This window comes from Caenorhabditis elegans, chromosome V (genome assembly GCF_000002985.6).
Source record: "Caenorhabditis elegans chromosome V".
NCBI classification, from domain to species: Eukaryota; Metazoa; Nematoda; class Chromadorea; order Rhabditida; family Rhabditidae; genus Caenorhabditis; species Caenorhabditis elegans.
Window position 1 is genome coordinate 20692503 of NC_003283.11, and position 21180 is coordinate 20713682.

Sequence of the window (21180 nt, forward strand, 5' to 3'; positions counted from 1 at the left end):
TTTTACGTCGATTATACTGAGAGGTATTTTAACAACTGGAGACGTCTATTAAAATTCATAGACACACAAACCGATGTAAAAATAATTTTGCAAACGAACTCGAGAAGTTACTAGTGAACTGACTTACTACTGAAAGGACAAATGGTCATCAGATACCTCCTCCATCTTCTTTTTCTAGACTTGTAGTCTTGATAAGTTTAATACCACAAATCACATGTATTGATAGAGAAAACACACTAGAATTTTGTGATCAAACTTTCACAAAATGTACCTAGAAGGCTTTTGAAACCTGTTGGGTTCAGGAGAAGGACAATGTTGGAAAAGTCAACCCCATTTTGAGTTGGCAATGAGGACTATTTACAAGTGGACGTTAACCTAGATGGCTAGAAAAAATGCTGCTGCAAAAAAACAGTGAGGTCTAGTAATGGTAAAAATATAGTAAACAGAGTAGAGATGTCTAAAACATCAATCATCGAATTGTAAGTCCGATTGGCAAGAAACCTTGAGACCCTTGTTGATTCGTCAAACTATTTCTCTTTTCTTTCCCTTCTTCCATTTTTTCTGAGAATCTTATTCTAATGCCACAAACAATTTCCTACACGCCCTGGCATACAGTCTCGAGGTCATCTGATGACGACGTGATGATAAGAGTGAAGATGAAAATCATCTCATGAAAAAAATACAGTGGTTTCGAATTGAGTGATGTTATATTTGTAGGCATTGCAGGTCTAGGCAGCCACCAAACTGATGATGCCACCTATATAAATGAAATAAACTTTAAAAAATATTCTAGCGGGATATTCAAAAACTTCTGAAATCAAAATTTATAGATTGTTTATTGAAAATTGTAAAAAAAAATGTTGGTGGAAAATTCAAATTTTCTTCCTATCAGAAAAAATTTTCGGCGGGAATTTTTTTCTAAATAAAAGTTTGGGCTCACATTTCAAGTTTCGACATTTAGAAAATCTTGTGGCGGGAAATTCAAATTTGAATTTTTAAATTGTTTCGGAATTCTAACATTCTTTCAGGAAATTTTAAATGTTTTCAAAATTTTATTGCGCGAACTTCAAACTTTGATGTTTTCAAAAAACTTACAAGCTGAAAATTTAGACGTTATATTTTCCAAGTCTACTACTTTTGTTACTAATTATTCTGCAAATTCAAAACTGATCAAATTCGAGTGGTTCCAATTGACTAATCGAATCCAACAAACCGGGTAAAATAAAGCAATCTCAAAAATCAGTACATTTTATACCCGTTTTCAATGTTTAACCCCACAAACAAATTCGGTAATTTGTCATAATTCACTTTTCCCTCTCTACATTCCATTCCGTTCATCGTTCCCAAAAATTTTCCCTTTCAAAAAACGTGTTTCACTTTTCTTTTGCATCACACAAACACTGTTATAGAAAAAAACAAAATAAAAAGAAACATAAAAATGAAAGAGATGGAAAACCGTAAATGTTGAAGTGTTTTGAAGACGAATTACAATAGTCATGATTATAGCATATGCACGTTTGCCGATCACCAATCACTTTGCATCCCTCCTCTTCTAGTTGCTTTTTGTGGAAGTTTCTGCAAAAAAATTAATTTTCAGTTTTTAGGACAAAAAGTATTTAGGGGGCACCCGGAGTTGAACCAGGGACCTCTCGATCTGCAGTCGAATGCTCTGCCACTGAGCTATACCCCCACGGTTAAAGCTGTTCCCCGAGGCGAATAGGAATACTACGGTCAAAATCGAGAGAAGTAGGGTGAAAAGGGATAGCGAGTGGCCAGGAATGGAAAATTAGACAGTTAGTGTAAATATGATTTACCTGGTTAGGAAAAAAGTGGTTATTCAGGCGATAGATGGTCTCAAAACGCCTGAAAATGTTTAATTTCTCGCTGAGAAAAAGGATTGTGCGCCTTTAAAAAGTACTGTATCCCTATTAGTTTTTACGCAGCTATCTTCGATATATTTTTTGTTTTGTTTATCAAACAAATTGTTTAAGACAAAAATAAATTTAGAAACATCGGAAACAAATTATTGTACTTTTTATAGGTTACAGGCTCTTTTGCTTAAGCTTTAAAATGTTCGGGTCCTGCTACTTAAAAAACAATCTTTTTACTTCAAAAATTGAATCAAACGTTCCCGGTGCGCGAAAAAAAACGATTCAGTTTATAAGCAAAAACGATGTACTTATGAATTTTATAACAACTTTACTTTTTGTAACTTTTTGCAATCGAAGGGTAATTGTTTATAAAACTAATTGTCACTTTTTTAACACAATCTCAAAACATTTTAATCTGTGTCCAACCTTGTATCATATGGTAGACACGTCAGCGCCACCTCCCGATTATCGTCCAAATTATGTGATACAATTCGAGCACACGCTACTCCAGAGCATTCACCGCATGAGGCATCCATTACGCAATCGGAACCTTCTAGACATAGAAGACAATCTGAAATTTTTTTGAAATTAGAAAATTGAATGACTAGTGAGGTACCCCAGTGAGGTAGGTGTGCGAAACAAATAAAGGAAGTACGGTAGTTTTCTAGTAATAACTTAACTAAAATAACGGAGCGTTTATGGAAGTTCTTTTTTTTTATTTTTGGAACCTTATGCATATATGCATTATCCTGGAGATATCGCTACTTCCAACCCATTCTAAAGCTTCACCCTGTCTGACGATTATAAAGAACACTCTGACATAGTTCTCCAATTGAGAATAATTGAGAATAGTAAATGAGCGAACATAGGTTCGTAGTAGTATTAGTAATATCCAATGCAACACTTGTCGCCTAATTATATCAAAAGCTGTCTTGCTTACGACAATTATCTCTTCAAAAATGCGTGTGTGTGGGTGCTTGGGTAGAAGCTGTCTATCTAGATTGGTATAGACATGGAATTATACGCATTTCAAGTATTTAAATTCAAACTTTTGATTCAGGTCAGAAACATAATATATCAAGTACGTCTATAGTGAAGGGAATGGGAAAACCATGTTGATTGTCTGAAAAAGAGCCTGATCTTCGTTTAACGACGAAGATTTCCACCAAGACTACTTGTGCAATTTTTTTTTCAATTTGTAACGCGTGGTGTCAGGCTGTTTCATTACAGTTTGATCTTCAAAAAACGTGGGAATATTTTTCCAGAAAAATTGTGAAGTCAATACGCTCTTAACCATGCGAAATGAGATGTCCGCGTCTCAACTCCCGCATGTTTTGAAGGTCAAACGAAATGAGACATTCTGACTCCACGTTGTTTTTTTATATTTATTTTATTTATTTATATTTATTTTTTATTTTATTACTCGGCATGTCTTCTTTCCCTCTCACAATATCCATTCGTGCAAGGTGCTCTATCCAAATGTCTTTTGAGACGGAAGTCAGTTAGAAAATGGGTGTCCTTTTGCTACGGATAGCATCCGGTGAACAGATCAAATGTCTCTGACTAGGCAAGAAGAAAAATGTTGAATAAGGGAAAAAAGAAAGAGTACAATTATGACGGTGTTGAAAAGAATTTTGTATTAGGTGGTAGGCTATGTAGCTGAAATTCTGGCTTGTATAGTTGTAGCAATCCGATATTCCACTTCGCAAAGTACATTTTTTGAAATTTGTAGTTTTAGCAACGTCAAGAAATCCCTAATGTTTTACTATATTTTGCATTTTTTTTCTCTATTTTTTACTGCGGAGACCTCTCCCCTGTCGGAAAAGGGGTCCATAAAAACCAGTAAAGTTGGACATTTTTATAACCCAATAAATATTCTCCCCCGGTTTTTGCCTTTCTCTTTTTTCCATTTTTATCCTCTTCCCCCCACAGAAAAAGTTATTGATTTTTTGTGAAAAGACACAAAACGTCTTCAAAAATTTTGGCGTTTCTTTGTGTGCGGTAGAAAATTCGATTATTTTCGGTCCTCGTTTTGTTCCGTCAAACAATTATCTCGAAGAGCGACGACTAATTTTTGACGAAAGAGTTGGCGCTTCTTTTTTTCGGAGGGAAATGTATTCTGAAGTGGTGTTTCGCATGTGAACAGGAAGGAAAGAATCGCTACGGGATTTGGTTGTGAAGGCATTGTTATGAGCGGTGCGAAAATTCAACCGCTGCTTAGCATAAACATAGCATACAAATTTGAGTTATATTGAAAAGCAAGCAGCCCAAATTTAGCCTGTAACTAGTCAGCGCAAAAAATTCGGGGGCTTTAATTAGCAGGAATATTTATGTTTGATTTGGATCCTTAGCATGAGATTCGCAGCGCACTTTTCTTGTGGTTTTAGAGCAGCTAGTTGCAAAATAAACACCATTTTTCAGAAAAGTCGATGCGGGGAAAAATGTGCCATAAGGATTTTCTGCTGGACCCATGGAAACTAACACTATATCATACTATAATATCAATTTTTGCGAGAGCCCCTTCTCTTCACAGCTGTGTGTCTATTCAATTAGTTTTGCGCGGCGTCTCACTATTTTTCTAATTTCTAAGAAATTACTTTGTCTTTCCAATTTCCAATTAACTTGTTCTTCCCCCGTCTTCTTCTACGGACTTTCTGAAGCTCATAGTGCACCTCCCCTGATGGATTATGACTTCTTCAGTCATTTTGCCAGTGACCATGAAAAGAGCATAAAAATGTAGGAATTGAGAGATAGAGAGGTTAAAGGGAGAGGCGAAAAGACACCGATTAGGTATTCAAGAGGACGGCTAATTGGCATTCGATTACATTTTCTACGAGACACTGCTTCAGACGACATGGACCTACATCAATGGTTCTTGATACGGAGTTCTGGACTACAAAGATAATATACTGTCCTGGCGCGCCTCATACTGCAAACTATAATAGGAATTTTTCTAACCGAAATAATAAAAAAAAATGTTATAAGTGTTTTACCACTAGCATGGATATCACCATCGCTAACTACCTTAACTATAATTATATAATTATATATAGACGCTATAATATTACTAACAGCAACTAGTGTTAGTCAGATTATGTTACCTTTATCCTTTAGATGATATTTCAACTTCAGTAACTGAAACCGAAACCACCTTTGGAATGATATATAGTAGGTTCTGATTGTAGCTATTCAAAAGTTTAGCACTTTTAAACAACAGAAGAGTAGTGGTTATAAATCAGAAGAGTTTATACTTTTCCAGACTTTAATCTCTGTACTAAACTTTGGGCACTGCAGACGTTGATTCAGCTACAATTTCATGTAAGTTCACTTTGTTATAGCTGAATTATTCTTACTCTTACAATTAAACAAGGATCTGTTACAGTTCAAAGATTGCACATAATCTTGCTAGATATTTTTCAAAATTCACGTTTTTTGAATACTTCTGTTGTTAAAAATCTGAAAATTTTACAGAATTTAACTTTTGAAAATATGAGGGTTTAAACGCTCATACATATCTGCCAAATTGATTATTTTAAGAGAAGTATCAATTTTTAAGTTCTAATGATTCTAATTCATACTTATGAAGAAAGTTAAATAGAAAGTGGTTCCACTTTTCGAAACGGGCAGAAATCAGAAACTGGAAATTTTACAGATATTCTGTTCACGACCCTCCAACTCCCCACGCACAAAAGGAAAAAGCAAAAGTCCCTTGAAGAAATTAGTATTCAATTCATTCGAAGTTATTAGCTGACCTATTTAATACATTATTCATTATTTCTCATGGGATATGCATTTTGGTTGCACTTTTTTGAAAGTTTTTTATATTTATACAAAAATAAAGACTTACGAGTCAGTCGCACCATAATCAGGAGCAATGTAAGCAGTAGGAGGGGACCATTAGGCATAGTACACTGATAACGCCACCAATGTTATTGATTTATTCATTCGACAGTTTGGACAGCATTTAGACGAACTGATAATGAGAGTCTGAAATATGAACATAGATTCAAAAAATATCTGAAAATAACAGGATTCCTGTGGGCAATATGAAAAAATAAACGAATCTTTTTAAAATAGACAGGAAGCGGAACCGGAAATTCAAGGGGCTTCTGAAGAAGGTCACTGATCATAGGGAAGCAGTGTTAAATTTTTGAACAGGAACAATTTAAAAATAAAAACGGTGCTCATCAGTTTTTGGGGTTGGGAAACAGGAAAACGAAGGGGTCTTTGTTATTTGTAGTCTAGTTTGTAGTTTATAGTCGCGGAAGCTCTTTTTGTGGTCGGGGCTTAAAAAGCAGCATCGTGCAAATATTTCAAAAATAGCTTGAGGATTGTAGTTTGTAGCAGGGATGGGAGGCAAATTTTTCTTTGTCGAATTGCCGATTTGTCGGAAATTTTCAATTCCGGCAATTTGCCGGTTTGCAGATTTGCCGTCTGCCGGATTTGAGATTTGTCGGAAATGTTTAGAGGAATTTCTTTTATAAGACGGAAAAACCTCCCTTTTTGAAATTTTTTCCTGTTTTGTTCAATATTTTCATAGAATTTTCTTACTTTCTAAAATAGATGTAGGAACATTCATACACTCAAAATAATAAAACTGCGTGGCGTGTACTGCAGAAAACCTCATATTTAGGCCCCGCCTTTTTCTCGTCCACTCACGGAGAAAAGGCAAAAATTTGGGGACCAACCAATATCAGGCCGCCGACATCCTACGGGTTCCGCGCGCCGCTATGTTTACCTCGCAGCGGGCGGAGACAGCTCGCCCAGTTTTATTATTTTCAGTGTAGGATGCGTACAACTTTTCCGATTGAAATTGAAGTTCTGAAACTTTAAAAAAAAAGTGCAAAACCACAACTTGAAAATTTTCGACAAGTTCGGCAAATCGGCAACTTGCCGGTTCGCCGATTTGCTGGAAATTTTCAATTCCGGCAATGTGCCGACTTGCCGGAAAAAATCGTCCTGGTTTGCAGTGTGTACTGTAGTTCGACTGTAGTTTGTAGCGCACAGTTTTTATGATTCCATGTTTTCAAAATGTTGAATACCGAAACTTGCTTTAAAAGTTCCTACTCATGTTTTTTTTTCAATTTACGGAAAATATCAAAAATTGAACGCGGTTCGAGCCCACATACGAATTGTAGTGATCTACAGAAGAAACTGTAGTTTGTAGATAAAACCGGAACCGACTATAGTTTGTAGTCGGAACCTAAGTCTGACAAACAACTTAACATCCAACACAGGAGAACAACAAGTATCAACTAACAAGGAAAGTAAGTCAAAAATGAGAAAATGGGCTCTCTCAAGGAGCTCCCTCTCGGAGAGCTCAGGAAGTTTGTGGAGGCGGAGCCCTGTGGCGTCTCGGGTTGCCACACTTATATATTCGACTTTATAACTCTTTTTTGCTCAATAGAGCATGATTTTCTTAATAGGCAAGTCGCAAAAAATTCGGATGGAATAAAAAAAAGTGCAAAGGAATTTCATGAATTTAATAATGGCAGAACAAAAAGTTTGGAACAGCAAAAATGCGAATTTTGTGACATATGATGATATCGTAGCGAATCAAACAAGTTATTCATACAATTATATATTAGGGTGGTGGCTTTACTGGAAACAAAAACGAAAAACTAGAAGAAAATACAGCTAAAGGAGGGAAGAAATGGGGATTTTCTGCTTTAAAATACTCAAAATAACTTAAAATTTCGAATTTTGTTTTTTTTTCTACCTCACGATATCTTACTATCGTAATAAATTAAATTAAATTAAAAAGGAAACGTCTAAATCCAAATTAATTAGGATGAAATTTATATAAGAATAGAGAAATAATGGAAAATCATTAAAAATTGAAACAAATTTTTTCCGAAAAATCAAAAAATAAACGGAATTTTTCGAATTTTTTCTTAAAGATTTTCGATTTGAAAATCGAAAATCATTAAAAAATATTGGAACATTTCTTTTATTTTTGACACCACGTGCAGTTGGAAAAATTGCAAATTTTAATAATTTTTCTACGAATATTTTTGAATATTTTTCTCGTTACAGTAAACATATTTCTGGGATTTTATGGAATTTCTTACAGATTTTTCATTTTTCAAAAAAAAAAGTATGGACGTTTTGCTAATTTTTGTTTGGCATTTTTCGAAATTTTGAAGCCATTTTGAGTTCAGACTTTTTAAAAAACCCAGATATTTTTAACGAGAATTAAATGAAAGACGATTAAAGACATTTGACGAAGAGGAAGATGGAGCTCCGCCTCTTGATGACGTGTCGTGTCGATGATGACGTGGCTGGTGGTGGTGATGGGCGGAGCGAGACGATGAAGAAGGAGCAGAAGCTCGTGGTGGAGCACGTTGAACTGTACTCGACAGGCGGCCAGAAGAATATGAGATTCGCTGACGAACTGGAGCATCGACAACGTCGTAGATCGGAGCATCCGAATAGCCCATCTGAAAGAATTTTTGGATTTTGGCCGGCAAAATGACACCCGTGGTAATATACCTAATTTAAATGTAAAAAAATTTATAAAACTTTTCTAAACTTTTTACGATTTTTTTTCAAGTAAAAAGGAAAATTGTTTTGAATTTCCGCGCAAATGAGTGACGTCATTTTTGATATTTTTCTCGTTTTCCTGTATTAATATTAATAGATTTTTAGTATAAGTTTTTGTCTACCTATATTAATTGGTTTTTGTTGATTTTTTCAATTTATAAATGTACGAAATTCGATGAATTCAGATCAGGGGTGGGCGCTTTTGCAACTTGCCGGTAGGCGGATTTGTCGGGAATTACCAATTCCGGTAATTTGCCGGTTTGCCGGTAATTTTCAATTCCGGCAAATTGCTGGTTTGCCGATTTGCCGAAAAATATTCAGTCAGATTGCCGGAAATGTCAATTCTGGCAATTTGCCGATTTGCCTATTTTCCGGCTAATTTCAATTCCGGCAATTGCCTATTTGCCGGAAAATTTTTTTTTTGCGTTTGCTGCCCACCCCTGATTAAGATCATGTTCTGTAATTTTTTAGAGAAGAAAATAGTACAATTTGTACTTTTGCATATTCTGGAGAATATATCGTCAGAAAAGGTGAAAAAAACGTTTTTTCTGTATGATTTTTTATTTAAAGCTATTGTTTCGGAATTTTCAGCAAAAAAAAAATTTTTTAAAAAACTGATTTTTGCCCAAAAAACCAATTTTTCGTAATTTTCATCAGATTTTTACCTCATCCTCCTCATAATCAACAACTTCCTCCACAATCTCATCGTCTTCATAATCCATATTATCGTCTATAAGCAGAACATCACTGGAAGACGCGGCAGTTGAAACTTTCTGAAGCCGTCCGTCCATCCGCGAGGCTTTGCTCCGTCCGTTGGGTCCCACGTGGATTCGAAGTGATGACGTGGCGGCGGCGGGGGACTGTGTGAGACGGGAATTCAATGGCGGACGATTCGAAATTGTTCTGAAATAGATAAAAAATTAGAATTTGAAATTAAATAATTTTGTGTGTGTGTGTGTGTGGAAAATGCCCCTATTTGGTTCTGAAATTAAAGAAAAATAGTGGAGTAGCGTCAGTGGGGAAATTGCTTTAAAACATGCCTATGGTACCACAATGACCAAATACCATGATAAAAAAATTCAAAAAAATTTTCTAAATTTTATATGATTTTTTGAAAATTGGAAAAATCTCAGTTTTTGCCTAATTCCTATTTGAATTACCGCCAATTGAATTCGTTCGATGGAGCGCACTTGCACGTTTTTAAATTTATTTATTTTATTTTTCGTTATTTTCCACCGATTTTTAATGTTTTCGGTGTATTTTTGCTTGAATTTTAGAGAAAAAGTCAAAATAAATGCAAATTTTCGATTAAAAAGCACGCTTACAGGCGTAAATCAGTGAAATTAATTAATTCAGGTTCGAAATCGTTTCAAATCGTTACTTTTTCATTTATACGCCTGTAAGCGTGCTTTTTAATCGAAAAATTGCATTTATTTTGACTTTTTCTCTAAAATTCAAGCAAAACTACACCGAAAACATTAAAAATCGGTGGAAAATAACGAAAAATTAAATAAATAAATTTAAAAACGTGCAAGTGCGCTCCATCGAACGAATTCAACTGGCGGTAATTCAAATAGGAATTAGACAAAAACTGAGATTTTTCCAATTTTCAAAAAATCATATAAAATTTAGAAAATTTTTTTGAATTTTTTTATCATGGTATTTGGTCATTGTGGTGCCATATGCATGTTTTAAAGCAATTTCCCCACTGACGCTACTCCACCTTTAAAGAAAATTTCGGTGTTTTTCAGATAAATGTTTAAATCGGGTGTGGGCGGCAAACGATTTTTTCCGGCAAATCGACAATTTGCGGGAATTGAAAATTTCTGGCAGATCGGCAAACCGGAAAATTGCCGGAATTGAAAACTTCCGGCAAATCGGCAAATCAGCAAATTTCCAGAATTGAAATTTTCCGGCAAACTGCAGGAACTGAAAATTTCCGGCAACTCGGCCAATCGTCATTTTACCGGGATTGAAAATTTCCGGCAAACTGGTAAATTGTCGGAATTACGGAAAATCGGCGTACCGGCGAATTGCAGAAACTGAAAAATTTCGGCTAATTGATTATTTGCCGATTTGCCGAAGGGCAATTGCCGCCCACCCCCGGTTTAAATTTTTCCGAAAAATGTTGATCTCAAGAGGGAAATTAAGAATTTTTGAAAATTGAATTTTTTTCTCAACATCTAAAATTTTTTCACGTTTTCCAAAGAAAATCGAGAGCATTTTGATTGTTAAAAAGTTATTTTTAATTTATTTTTTAGTTTCGGAATTGTTTAAATTTTCGGTTTTTTTTTGCTAATAATTCGTAAAATTACGGAAAAATGATCGAAAATTATTGTAAAAGTGATTTTACTACAAACTTTTTAATGCCCGATTGAGAAATTCTGGAGATTTTCGACGAAATATGCCGGCGATCAGTCGATGATGTTACTTCTGGAGCATCTTTTCGCTTCATTCTCGCTGCCAGACTACTTTTGTCTATTGGAGAAACTGATCGGCCGCCTTGCCGGACTCCAGTTGTTCCGCGCACAGCTAATCCTTAAAAAAAATCAAATTTACGTGAAATTTCCCGAAAAAATCGCTGAAAAAACCTTGTTGCCGCATAACTTCAGCTTTCTGGAGTATCTGGCGAGTTCTGTGAGTATTTCCATCGGGCATTTTCACGTGGTATATCTCATGCCGATCCGGTGGTGGTTTGCCACGTCGGTGCTCTGAAGAACTCGAGGAGCTAGCCAAAAGTGCGCCTGGTGCGGTAATTCGAGCTTTATTCGCTGCTGGTTTTGACTGTGGTTCTTCCTGAATGGCTTCTTCTGCTTCACGTTCAATTGCTGATTTTGCGGCTTTGATTCGGCGGAGAATGCAGAGCTGGAAAATAAAAATAAAAATATTTTTAAAAAATGTTAATTAATTTTTTTTTTGCAAATTTCACAAATTCCACAATTTATAACAACTTTTTTACCTGATCTCCAATCGCAGAGACTCCCAGCTCTGAAAGTGTAGATTTGTCCAACTCCGGAAGCATTTCCTTGGTGATTCTGTTCGTCGCGAACGATTTTGCATATTTTTTGGCGATTTCTGATGGAATACCGGCTCGCACGAAAAACTGAGTCCACGCTTCCATTTTTCTGCAAAAAAAACAAAAAAAAAATGCAAAAATTTGAGTGAAATCGGTAGGAAAATCAATTTAATTGAAGAAAAACCGAATTGTAAAGTGTTGAAAAATTACGATAAACAACGCGCGCTGGCGGGATATCGGAGTCTCGTTAGCCTTTCTCATCTTCGTCTCTTCAAACCGCACACTCTCTCACTCGGAAAAAACGCGGAGGTTTAAATTAGAGAATTTTCTATAGAAAAAATCGTAAAAAATATTTTATAGCTTTCTGGTACTTTAAAAACTTTCAACTTTCATAAACCTCCCCCTCAAAATTACAAAACCTATTGAAAAGTTCTGTTGCATGCCTTGCACCGAGTGAGAGCGGTCTAATCAAATAAAGGAGAAGCGTAAACCTTGTTTTCCGGAGGACCCCCGACTTATTTTCTGTCTTTTTTATTTATATCGGAATTGGATACTCACCCAACAACGTCTTCTTCTTCTTCAACTCGTGATGACTTTAACCTGAATGGATTTGGAAGAAGCCACGTGGCAGGTGAGCTAGACTACAAACTACAAATGTCTCGTAGCGGAACTCTAGTTTTTTTTCAGGATAAAATAAGTGCTTTCTACAAGCTATCAAAAAACACATCAAATTTAAAATTTAAATACTCAGGGCGACATTTTCCAAGTGGCCGTGAAGTGTGAAAACTCGACCACCACTCCTATTTAAAGCAGTAGATTTTATAGAAAATAAGGCTATAAGAAGCTTTGAAAATCATTCAAACCGTGTACTATCAATGTGAAAAACTCGGCCACGTCGTGACTAAAGCGAGCACGTGGTGTCAAGCTGTCCCATTTCGGTTTGATCTACGGAGTTCTACGAGAATCACGGGAACTTAGACGCAGACTTCTCAACTGATTTCGCATGGTTGAGAATGTGCTGACGTCACATTTTTTTTGGAAAAAAAATCGCGCATTTTTTGTAGATCAAACAGTAATGAACAGCTGGCACCTCGTGACGTTTTAATAAGAAACTTAGATATCTGAAAAACAAAAAAAAACTAGATCCGAAAAATTTGAACTGGTTGTATAAAGTTCAGCATTTCTGAAAAGTTTCGATGAAAAATTAAATTTTTAAATCTCAAAAGTTTGGCGCGCAAATTTCAAATTTTACCCCATGTAGGGCTGTGCAACCGGACGCCGGACGCACCCAACGTCCGGTTTTTTCGGATGCGTGTGCGTCCGGCGTCCGGAAAAAGCGGACGTGTGTGCGTCCGGCGTCCGAAAAAAGCGGACGCGTGTGCGTCCGGCGTCCGGAAAAACCGGACGCTTGTGCGTCCGGCGTCCGGTTTTCGGACGCGGGTGCGTCCGGTTTTTTTGTTTTTTGTTTACATCTCAGTGAGACTGAGTGAGATTGTAAACAAAAAACAAAAAAACAAAATTTCGGACGTCCGAAAAACCGGACGCCGGTCGCACACGCGTCCGGTTTTTCCGGACGTCGGACGCACACGCGTCCGGTTTTTTCGGACGCCGGACGCACACGCGTCCGGACGCCGGACGTCCGAATTCGTCCGAATTCGTCCGATTGCACAGCCCTAACCCCATGAAACGTCTGACACAAAATTTGAAATTTCTCTATTTTTTCTGAACATTTTTGAAGAGAAGTTAAATTTAAAATGTTATTGTCTAAAAATTCAAATTTTATTTTCTAACAGCTGAAGATGGCCCCAAGCTTACGGATAATTATTATAATTTACATTAAATTTCATGAAAAATTCAAATTACTGTTTAAAAAACACAGCAATATTGTCACCCATCACTCATCATTCCTGTCTTTCTTCCTTTTTCTGCATTTGGTTGTTTGTCATTTCTGTCTACATGAGCCCCCTTATTCGTCTTCGAGCCATCAAAAATGTGTGAAACCCACTCGAAATATTTTGCTTTTTTTCGGTGCTCTTGGCTCAGCTCGCTTGTCATTGAGTTTCGGCTCATTTTTCACTGACATTAGCACTCTATTCATCATATTTTGGAGTGGTTTCTGAGCAAAAAAAAAGAAGTTGAAAAGTCTTACTTCATTGAAAGCTTTTGTGTAGTTAGTATTTTAAGCAGTGTGTACTGTATTCTCAAAGATTATATTTTGCAAAAATGTGTTTCTCCGAATTTTTATCTATTGAATGGGTTTCAAATAAGTTTTTAGAACATTTAAAAGTGAGGTATACTCAAGTACCGAAACCTGGGAAATAACTTTATACGAGTTCAAACTTTACCCTGATTCCGAATATCTATGTGAAAAAATTAAAAAAAAAAATTTCCTGGTTTTATATTTGAGCGGGAAAATTTAGAGTCAATTAAAAATATTTTCCAGATTTCGATACTCCACATTTAACTTTTTCGAAAAAATGAAAGCATTTCAAATAAGCGCGCCTATTTAAAACGGATAAAAACCAGCATGTACTCTATTTGAAAAATCATCTTTCAAATTATATGGGTTTGATTTGTGAACTTGTGAAGTATATGACAGTAATCTTCCCTGCTCTTTGCTCTTAAAAAACTGATTTTTACTCACTCATGTCCCAACGGAAATCAGTGTCCTTATTCATCAAAATCTTTATATCAGAAAACGGCGAAAAAAGAGAAGATAATCCCCCGTCGACGCTGTTAGTCAAATGTAATTTTTTCTCCGTATACATCTTACTAATCCGCTTGTGTTTAGCCTTACTTCATCCTTCGTATAATCAAACGAATATTGTGTGTGCTCAATAGTTTTTTATGAACATAATCTAGCGGTTTTTTACGCATTTTGATATTACATTCAATTTTTTCCATTGAATATTTGTTCAAATGATATTAGTTTACAAGCACGCGGTTCTGGCTGCCCAACCGGTGTCAGAGTGCCCCATCTCGGTTTGATCTACGTAGATCTACAAAAAAAATCCGGGAATTTAGACGCATTGATCTCAACTAATTTTGCATGGTTAAGAACGTGCTGACGTCACATTTTAAGGAAAGAAATTTCCTCATTTTTGTAGGTCGAACCGTAATGGGACAGCTTGGCACCACGTGGCTTCCCTCATAAATCAAAATGTAAGAGTTTTCCTAACTAGGCCATTTCGTTGTCCGGCGGGCGATAATCAATGGAGCGTGAAAAATGCAATGAGGATTGCCAGAACCCCGAGTGCACAAGTTGATTAAGACTTTGCAACATAGTGTTTTAGCAATATTTGGCCTAATTGCCAGTTCTGAAAAATACATGTTCTAAATAGCTGATGTGACATATTATTTAATGATACACTATACACCTAGAAATTTTGAATAGCTTGTTCAGTTTTTTTTCTCTTAGAATTGCTCCAAGAAGTCTGTCGGGATTTCGAACTTATCTTCCTTCAAAAATTTTTAAAGTCATCACATAACGAGGTCGGGATGATGACAAATTGAATTTCGTCGCCCAGAAGCTAGAAAATCGTTTTTTTTGCTAACAATGTTTTTTTTTTCATAATAGTGACATTTCCGTGTTTTCGCCTTTTACAAAAAAAACGAGTTATAGGGATTCCGTGTGATGGCTTCTTAGTATTGTATATAATTTTATCATCTTTTTGCACATTTTAGCTGACGGTGTATCAGAAATAATGTTTTTGAGCCACAATCTAAAAAAAATTTTTGAAAATTATTTCTGGTGCTGTATCAAAAAATTTGACTTCAAATGTTTAAAAGTTCTCACAGAAAAATATAGTTTCTAGAAATTTTGGAAACGTTTTTTTTTTAACTTTTGTAAACTTATTAAAAAATTTTCACAAAAAAGTCATAAAATGCAATATTTTGACCATTTATAAGATGGTTGAAATGAAAGTTCATTTCCAATAAAACCACACACATTCAATTTTTCATCTTCCTTTTTTGCATTGCTCTTTCTTCCAATTTCATTCGTTTTTTATAGCTTTGAGCTCAAATGTGAATGAAATGCAACTCTGCACTTTTTATATATACTTTTCACTTTCTTTTCTTTCACCTCGTGCACTTAGAATTTTAATCCAGAGTGCTCAATTTTTTTTGGCGACCTACAAAGAAGTAAAAAGTAGCACGGGATTATGAAGAATTTGTCTTATGTTTTGTTTCTAAGATATGGTAGTATTTTTTTTATTTGGTCACAAAATACCTGCGCTTGCTATGTGCGTTTGCCTGACTTTTTCCCATTTTTCATTTGAACAATTAGTTTGAATTTTTTCCGAAAACTGTTTTTTTTATGGAAAACTACCTATGAACTAAAAGATTTGTGCCAACTTCGGAGTTAAATGATTAGACTACAAAGTACATACACAAACTACTCACATTTTGTTGCCAAATTTTCCCACTTTAAAAATTTCTAGTGGAAAAGCTCAAAAAACCACATGTTTTAAGCCTACTTTCTGAAAGTTTTCAAGTGTTAGTGATGCACTAACCTCCTCCCTTCTTCCTCCCACCCGATTTTTCGAATATTTCAAAAAGTTCGATTCCCCATGGGATCAATTACTACATTTCTGTCTATTTCTCTCTCTTTTTTTCTCAGTAAAAACATTGAAAATTGTTCCATTTTTGGTTGCATTACCCACTTTATTATCACATTTATGCCATCTTTCTGGTTTTTTCTCTTTGCTGCGAAAACACAGAAATGTTTGACAAAAATTTCAAAAATTTCCCCCGCCCAGTTATCAGTCCTCTATTCTATCCGAACCGTCATACTATGCCTATTCCAAGATCTGGAAATTTTCAGATCCAAGCTACAAATGTAGTCGGTGGAGAAGACAGTGATAATATGATTGATTTTAATAATATGGTTAGTATTGTAATTTTTGAATTTTTTCTGCAGGGTAAATATACTCAAAATCGGTCTAGAAAAAAAATTAAAAATCTAAATAAACCACTCTTACATTCTTTAGATTTATTGAGAAATGCTAGTCAATTTTAGTAAATTTGCAATTTATCAACATTGAACTTATTGAGAATGTTAAAGACTCAAAAATGTATTTTAAATTTGGAGTAGCACCAGTGGGAAATTTTTTTTAAGTACTCAGACGGTGCCAAAATGACAGAATATCATAATAAAACTTTTCAAAAATTTGAAAATTTTTTTATTTACTGTCAAAAAGTGGCAATACTCAGTTTTTGCCACTCATAGTTTTGAAGTCGACTAAAAAAAAATTTCTCTATTTTCTATACTGTAACTTTGTTTTAATCATATTAAAACATTGTAAGGGTCGGAACATTCGACATTGCTTTGGATTTCCTTAAAAGCTTATATTTTTCAAAATTTTGGCAATTTACCAAAACTTTGACCTGAAATTATGAAAAATCTAACATTTTTTGGAGTGTTTTATTATGATGTCGTTTTGGATAATTAAAAGTGTATTTAGGCAAAATCCCTACTGGCGCATTTGATCCTGTGTTTACAAACTAGTGACTTCAAAAAATGCGCTACCTCAAACTACAAAAGTACAAGCTAAATTTTCCCAATTTCAGCATCAAATCGTGTCTCATCGAGTGCCGACAACTCGAATATCAACGTTCCTCGTAACTATCATCTCGTTTTTGTTGGTTCTTGTATTTTTCTCTACTTGTGTGATGTGCATTACATATATTCGACGAAAACTAAAAAGAAGGCATGAGGTGAGGCTTTTGACTGTAATTTTTTGATAACCCGTATATTTTCAGAATGGACTTCTATGTCGTGCTGAAACATCAGAAACTCTTATTGAGTCCACGTTGATCAATAGTGACACTCAGACAATGTATAGCGCGATTGATGTTTAAAATTGCTCTCCTTCATTTTTTACTTGATGTGTGATTATTTTTCTTATCTGTAAATAAATATCTTATGGGTTCGTAGATAAGTTTTCTGAAAAAATTTACTATCAAATTTTAAGTTACCGTATATTGTTCACTGTAGGCTCCCAGCTGAGTGAGACGCGAAATGCGGACTTGTGCAATGATGTGCGAAAGGGGATAACTGTAAAAAACTAAGAAATTTTCTATATTTTCTATGATTTTTTCAGTTTTTAAAAAATCAGAGCAACGGCATAATTAAATTTGAATTCCCGCGCAAATGAGTGACGTAATTTTCGATATTTTCGCGTTTTCGCTCTAAATCCTTCTTTTTTTTTAGACTCTACTCCATCTTTAAATATTCAACCTTCGATAATGGCTCTCGCAACAAAAATAACAACGCTACGATATAGACAGTGACTAAAATACTTATAGAGACTTTACGGATATTACCCATTTCCGGACTGTTACGCACAAAAAATGATTCCAAATGACACGTTCGTGTTCATCCGTCTCGCTGTCTCAGTCTCTTTGTGTCTCTCTATATCTCGTACTCGTGAGCTGCGAGAAGGTTCTGACGTCACCAAAATGTCCTATGACCTCTTTTTCGTTCAACATTTACTTCTTTACCCAATAACATTCCGAAAATTTTTTAAACTTGTGGTGCTTTAAAAACCGAAGTACTAGCTCAATAAAGTTTAAGTTCATAGTCTATGTGTGGAATTGAATTAAATTTGACAGTATTTGCATCAGGAGGTGAGCGGCAAACGATTGTTTCCGGAAAATTGGCCGTAGTCTTCTAAACGTCCCCGATTTTTCAGTATTTAAATTTTAAAAGCATAAAAATATTTCTCCAAAAAATGAATCCAATTTTACAGGAAAAATAAATGTTTTCCCAAATTTTTCTGGCTGTTTTTCTTTTTTCCATCCAATCCCCTTTCCCAATCTCCTCATTGCTTCTCCTACTTGTTTTTCTGACAGCATGCGTGTGTGTGTGCTCAGTGAGCACACACGTGACTCCTATTTTTTTCTCATTCGGCTCTTCCTTTTTTATCATTGTTGGAGAATTTTGGTGGTGTTTGGAGCAGCAGAAATTTTGAAATTCAAAAATAAATTATAAACAATTTCGTTGTACTTTCTCCTCAATTGTTGGTGCCTCAATAATTAAACAAATAACATATTTTGGACAATCAACTAGCAGAAACCCGATTTTAAACAAAATGTACAGAATTTATTTTTAAAAATTTTGAATCATTTCCCAAACATAGGACAACTGAAACTCTTGGGCCTAAAAACTTGTGCAAAAGATTATCAAGAAGCCCCCAATTTTTTTTCAAAATGCTCACTTCTGCCGCCGTTTTGAACTTTACTCTTTCGCTTTACTGCTAGACAGACAAAAACTATTTTAATGTTATTTTTCACGTTTCTGATGGTATCGCTGATAAGAGTTTCAGAAAAAGGACATATGATCCGAAAGTGCAACTATGTGTCCTAAAATGACAAAAATTTCCGGTTTTAATTCTGAAATCTTCTGAAAGAAACGCAAAAAAATTTTATGCGTTGCCGGAATTGCAAACTACACAGAACTATGCTAACCGTAGTAATATATTTTTCTTCCAATTTCTCACACGCACACATATCTCTTCTGTTTTCTAAACCAGAATTTGGCGAAAATTGATCAAAAATAATGGACTTTGAATGTTTTTGATTTCTATTTCTGTGTTGTTCAACATTATTTTCAAATTGATGATTCATTTCCGTAAAAGTTGTATTTTTGAAAAAAAAAAGATAATGTGGATTGCAAACAACTGAGATTGAGCATTCAAAAAGCACGGGCGCGCGCCTACAAAAAATGTTTTGGCCGGGTGGAATGTTCCAATTAGGTCATTTCCAAAAATAATTTAAAAATTTTCTAGTTCGAAGATTTACACATTGAACTTCTAAATCAATTTGGTCACCAATTTGCTCGGAACCTCAGGTACAAAGTACAAGACACGAGATCCTGAAACTATCAATGTAGTACTAATATACTTTGACCCCCAGGTTTCCTGCCATCTGCTCCTCCTTCTCCGCTCCGATTCTTCTTCCTCTTCTCATCAATTTATAACTAACCATCTGTTTCGCTATCTCTTGACGTCAGCGTCTCTTCGCCATCTCTCTCTCTCTCTCCCCTCATTTCGCAATTTATGCATAGTTGCATTTTCTGAATTATAAAACAACACAGAGAGATCTCACTGTGATCGGCGGTGAGGAGGAGGAGAAGAAGAAGAAGTCAATAGGTACTTACACTTTACACATAACTACTGCATATACTCACAGATATTCTTTATGCCCACTGTCGCCACCAATTTAGCTTGAATTAAAGAAACTGGTTTACAATTGACAGTGACTTTCGAAGGCCTAGCTCATTTTTTCCTGCAAAGGGTAGAGCTAGTTTTTATCAAATTTGCAAAACGTTTTCACTTCAGTAACTTCGTCAGATGGTTCAAATGTTCGCATAGTTCTCTCCTATACTATAGTGATAAATTAGATAGCGCTACTAATTGCTTTATTTGCACAACAATGAACGGCCAATTTTTTTCAAACTTCCAAAAACCCACGTGAAGCTCCGTCCCCCCTTCTTCCCAAGCAAAGTTCCCCACGTGGTTGTGAGTATCGGGTCAAACTATATTAAGCTCCGCCCTCATGTTCCTTACGGTCGCTTCCTTTTAAATAAACACACATCATGTGGGTAGTAACTGATAAGGAACAATCACTTCTCACTTTTTTTCGGTTGTTATCAAAAAGTTTTTTGTTAGAAGTCAGTGAGTGACCGATGGAGTTTCTCTTTTTATAAAAGTGTGTTTGAAGAAATCAATTTTTAGTTTGTAGTGTGGCTGAGCCGTTACATGGCAATAGGTTTTCTCAAACTACAGAAATCCCTCCGTACTCCTACAGTACACCTATAGTACTACTGTACCCCGACCATATCCAACCACTAAGCCCAAACTAAAAATATTGCTGATGTTGCCTATAGGCTATATAGTTGCAAAAGGTACAACCTTAGAAAAATTACCAAAGTTGAAAAGATGAAGTTCACAGTACTCATATCAACCCCTGGTTAATTCCACTGCTGTCGTTTCAATTACTCAAACTCCCTGAAAAATTAAAAGCTACGTGCACTTTTAGGCTTCTCACTCGGGCACCACGTGCCAAAACGTACAATTTCTCTGCGTCTCTTTATGTTTTCATCTCTAACTTGATGGTTTTTCCCTCCTCCTTTTCTCTCTCTTTCACTAGCTGTAATGATTTCGTTTTTCAACACATCTCTGTGGTGCCCCTCTAGCACTTTCTGTTTTGAATGTGAGGCGGAAGGGATTCCCCCGAAAAGTTTCAAAGCGTTTTTGGAATTCCCTACAGAAAAGTATAGTCGGAATTCTCTGTTCAAATTTAGCGCTGTTATTGTCTCTGCGTCTATAGGATTAGCGGGCTCTGCCAACTTCACGGTAGAGCGTACATTCATTGTTTTTATGGAGAATCAACATGTTCATTGCCTTTTTTCCAATAATAACGGATGAATATTGGGATTATACCCAGTTCCCAAAATTTCAAAAAAAAGGTCCCCCAAAAATTTGAATTTCTATTCAAATGTTTTTTTTATTTTTTAAATGAATATTATTGAAACAAGTGTATATTTCTATAATTCAGTTTAAAAAAAAATCACTTCCAAATGAATTGATAGTAAATGTATCTTCCAATTAAATTGAAACTTACCAATTTTTAGCCCTCAAACGCCTTACTTCCTCAATAATTCACTTTCACTATTCAACCACTATTTAAGTCGAATCAAACATCTATTTTAGGAAAAAAAGAGAAAAGATCAAAAAAAGATTTTTC

General features: G+C 35.4%; 3 protein-coding genes and 5 non-coding genes across 9 annotated transcripts; 5 read left to right on the plus strand and 3 right to left on the minus strand.

Annotated features, from left to right (window-relative positions):
• Window positions 1-821: 821 nt before the first annotated feature.
• Window positions 822-5864, minus strand: nssp-73 (Activin_recp domain-containing protein). Its single transcript, NM_001365315.3, has 3 exons — window positions 5719-5864; window positions 2298-2442; window positions 822-1575 (listed from the first exon to the last, which is right to left on the minus strand). Exons 1-3 carry the CDS (start codon window positions 5774-5776, stop codon window positions 1404-1406), a joined length of 375 nt encoding a protein of 124 aa, NP_001352245.1. The 5' UTR covers window positions 5777-5864; the 3' UTR covers window positions 822-1403.
• F53F8.10 lies at window positions 1608-1693 on the plus strand. The gene has a single exon (NR_070297.1). It is a non-coding gene; the product is annotated as an Unclassified non-coding RNA F53F8.10 (non-coding RNA).
• On the minus strand, window positions 1619-1690 carry F53F8.t1. Its single transcript has one exon. It is a non-coding gene; the product is annotated as a tRNA-Cys (tRNA).
• F53F8.8 lies at window positions 3419-3642 on the plus strand. The gene has a single exon (NR_070298.1). It is a non-coding gene; the product is annotated as an Unclassified non-coding RNA F53F8.8 (non-coding RNA).
• Window positions 5865-7329: 1465 nt separating the features above from the next.
• On the minus strand, window positions 7330-11547 carry F53F8.5 (SAM domain-containing protein). Its single transcript, NM_075597.3, has 5 exons — window positions 11374-11547; window positions 11006-11279; window positions 10775-10952; window positions 9080-9317; window positions 7330-8311 (listed from the first exon to the last, which is right to left on the minus strand). The coding sequence occupies exons 1-5, from the start codon at window positions 11533-11535 to the stop codon at window positions 8057-8059; spliced, it is 1107 nt and encodes a 368-aa protein (NP_507998.1). The 5' UTR covers window positions 11536-11547; the 3' UTR covers window positions 7330-8056.
• Window positions 11548-11724: 177 nt separating this feature from the next.
• F53F8.6 (uncharacterized protein) lies at window positions 11725-17367 on the plus strand (the record flags this gene model as incomplete). Of its 2 annotated transcripts, none has more annotated exons than NM_001368490.2 (3): window positions 11725-12061; window positions 17002-17148; window positions 17194-17367. In NM_001368490.2, 3 exons carry the CDS (start codon window positions 12035-12037, stop codon window positions 17290-17292), a joined length of 273 nt encoding a protein of 90 aa, NP_001355432.1. The 2 variants fall into 2 exon arrangements, with proteins under 2 accessions (NP_001355432.1, NP_001023964.2); NM_001028793.2 differs by lacking the exon at window positions 11725-12061 and adding an exon at window positions 16298-16318 and having other exon boundaries at window positions 17194-17292.
• A 1281-nt stretch (window positions 17368-18648) lies between these two features.
• Window positions 18649-18777, plus strand: Y44A6C.3. Its single transcript, NR_102137.1, has one exon. It is a non-coding gene; the product is annotated as a small nucleolar RNA Y44A6C.3 (small nucleolar RNA).
• Window positions 18778-20748: 1971 nt separating this feature from the next.
• On the plus strand, window positions 20749-20843 carry Y44A6C.4. The gene has a single exon (NR_102138.1). It is a non-coding gene; the product is annotated as an Unclassified non-coding RNA Y44A6C.4 (non-coding RNA).
• The last annotated feature ends 337 nt before the right edge of the window (window positions 20844-21180 follow it).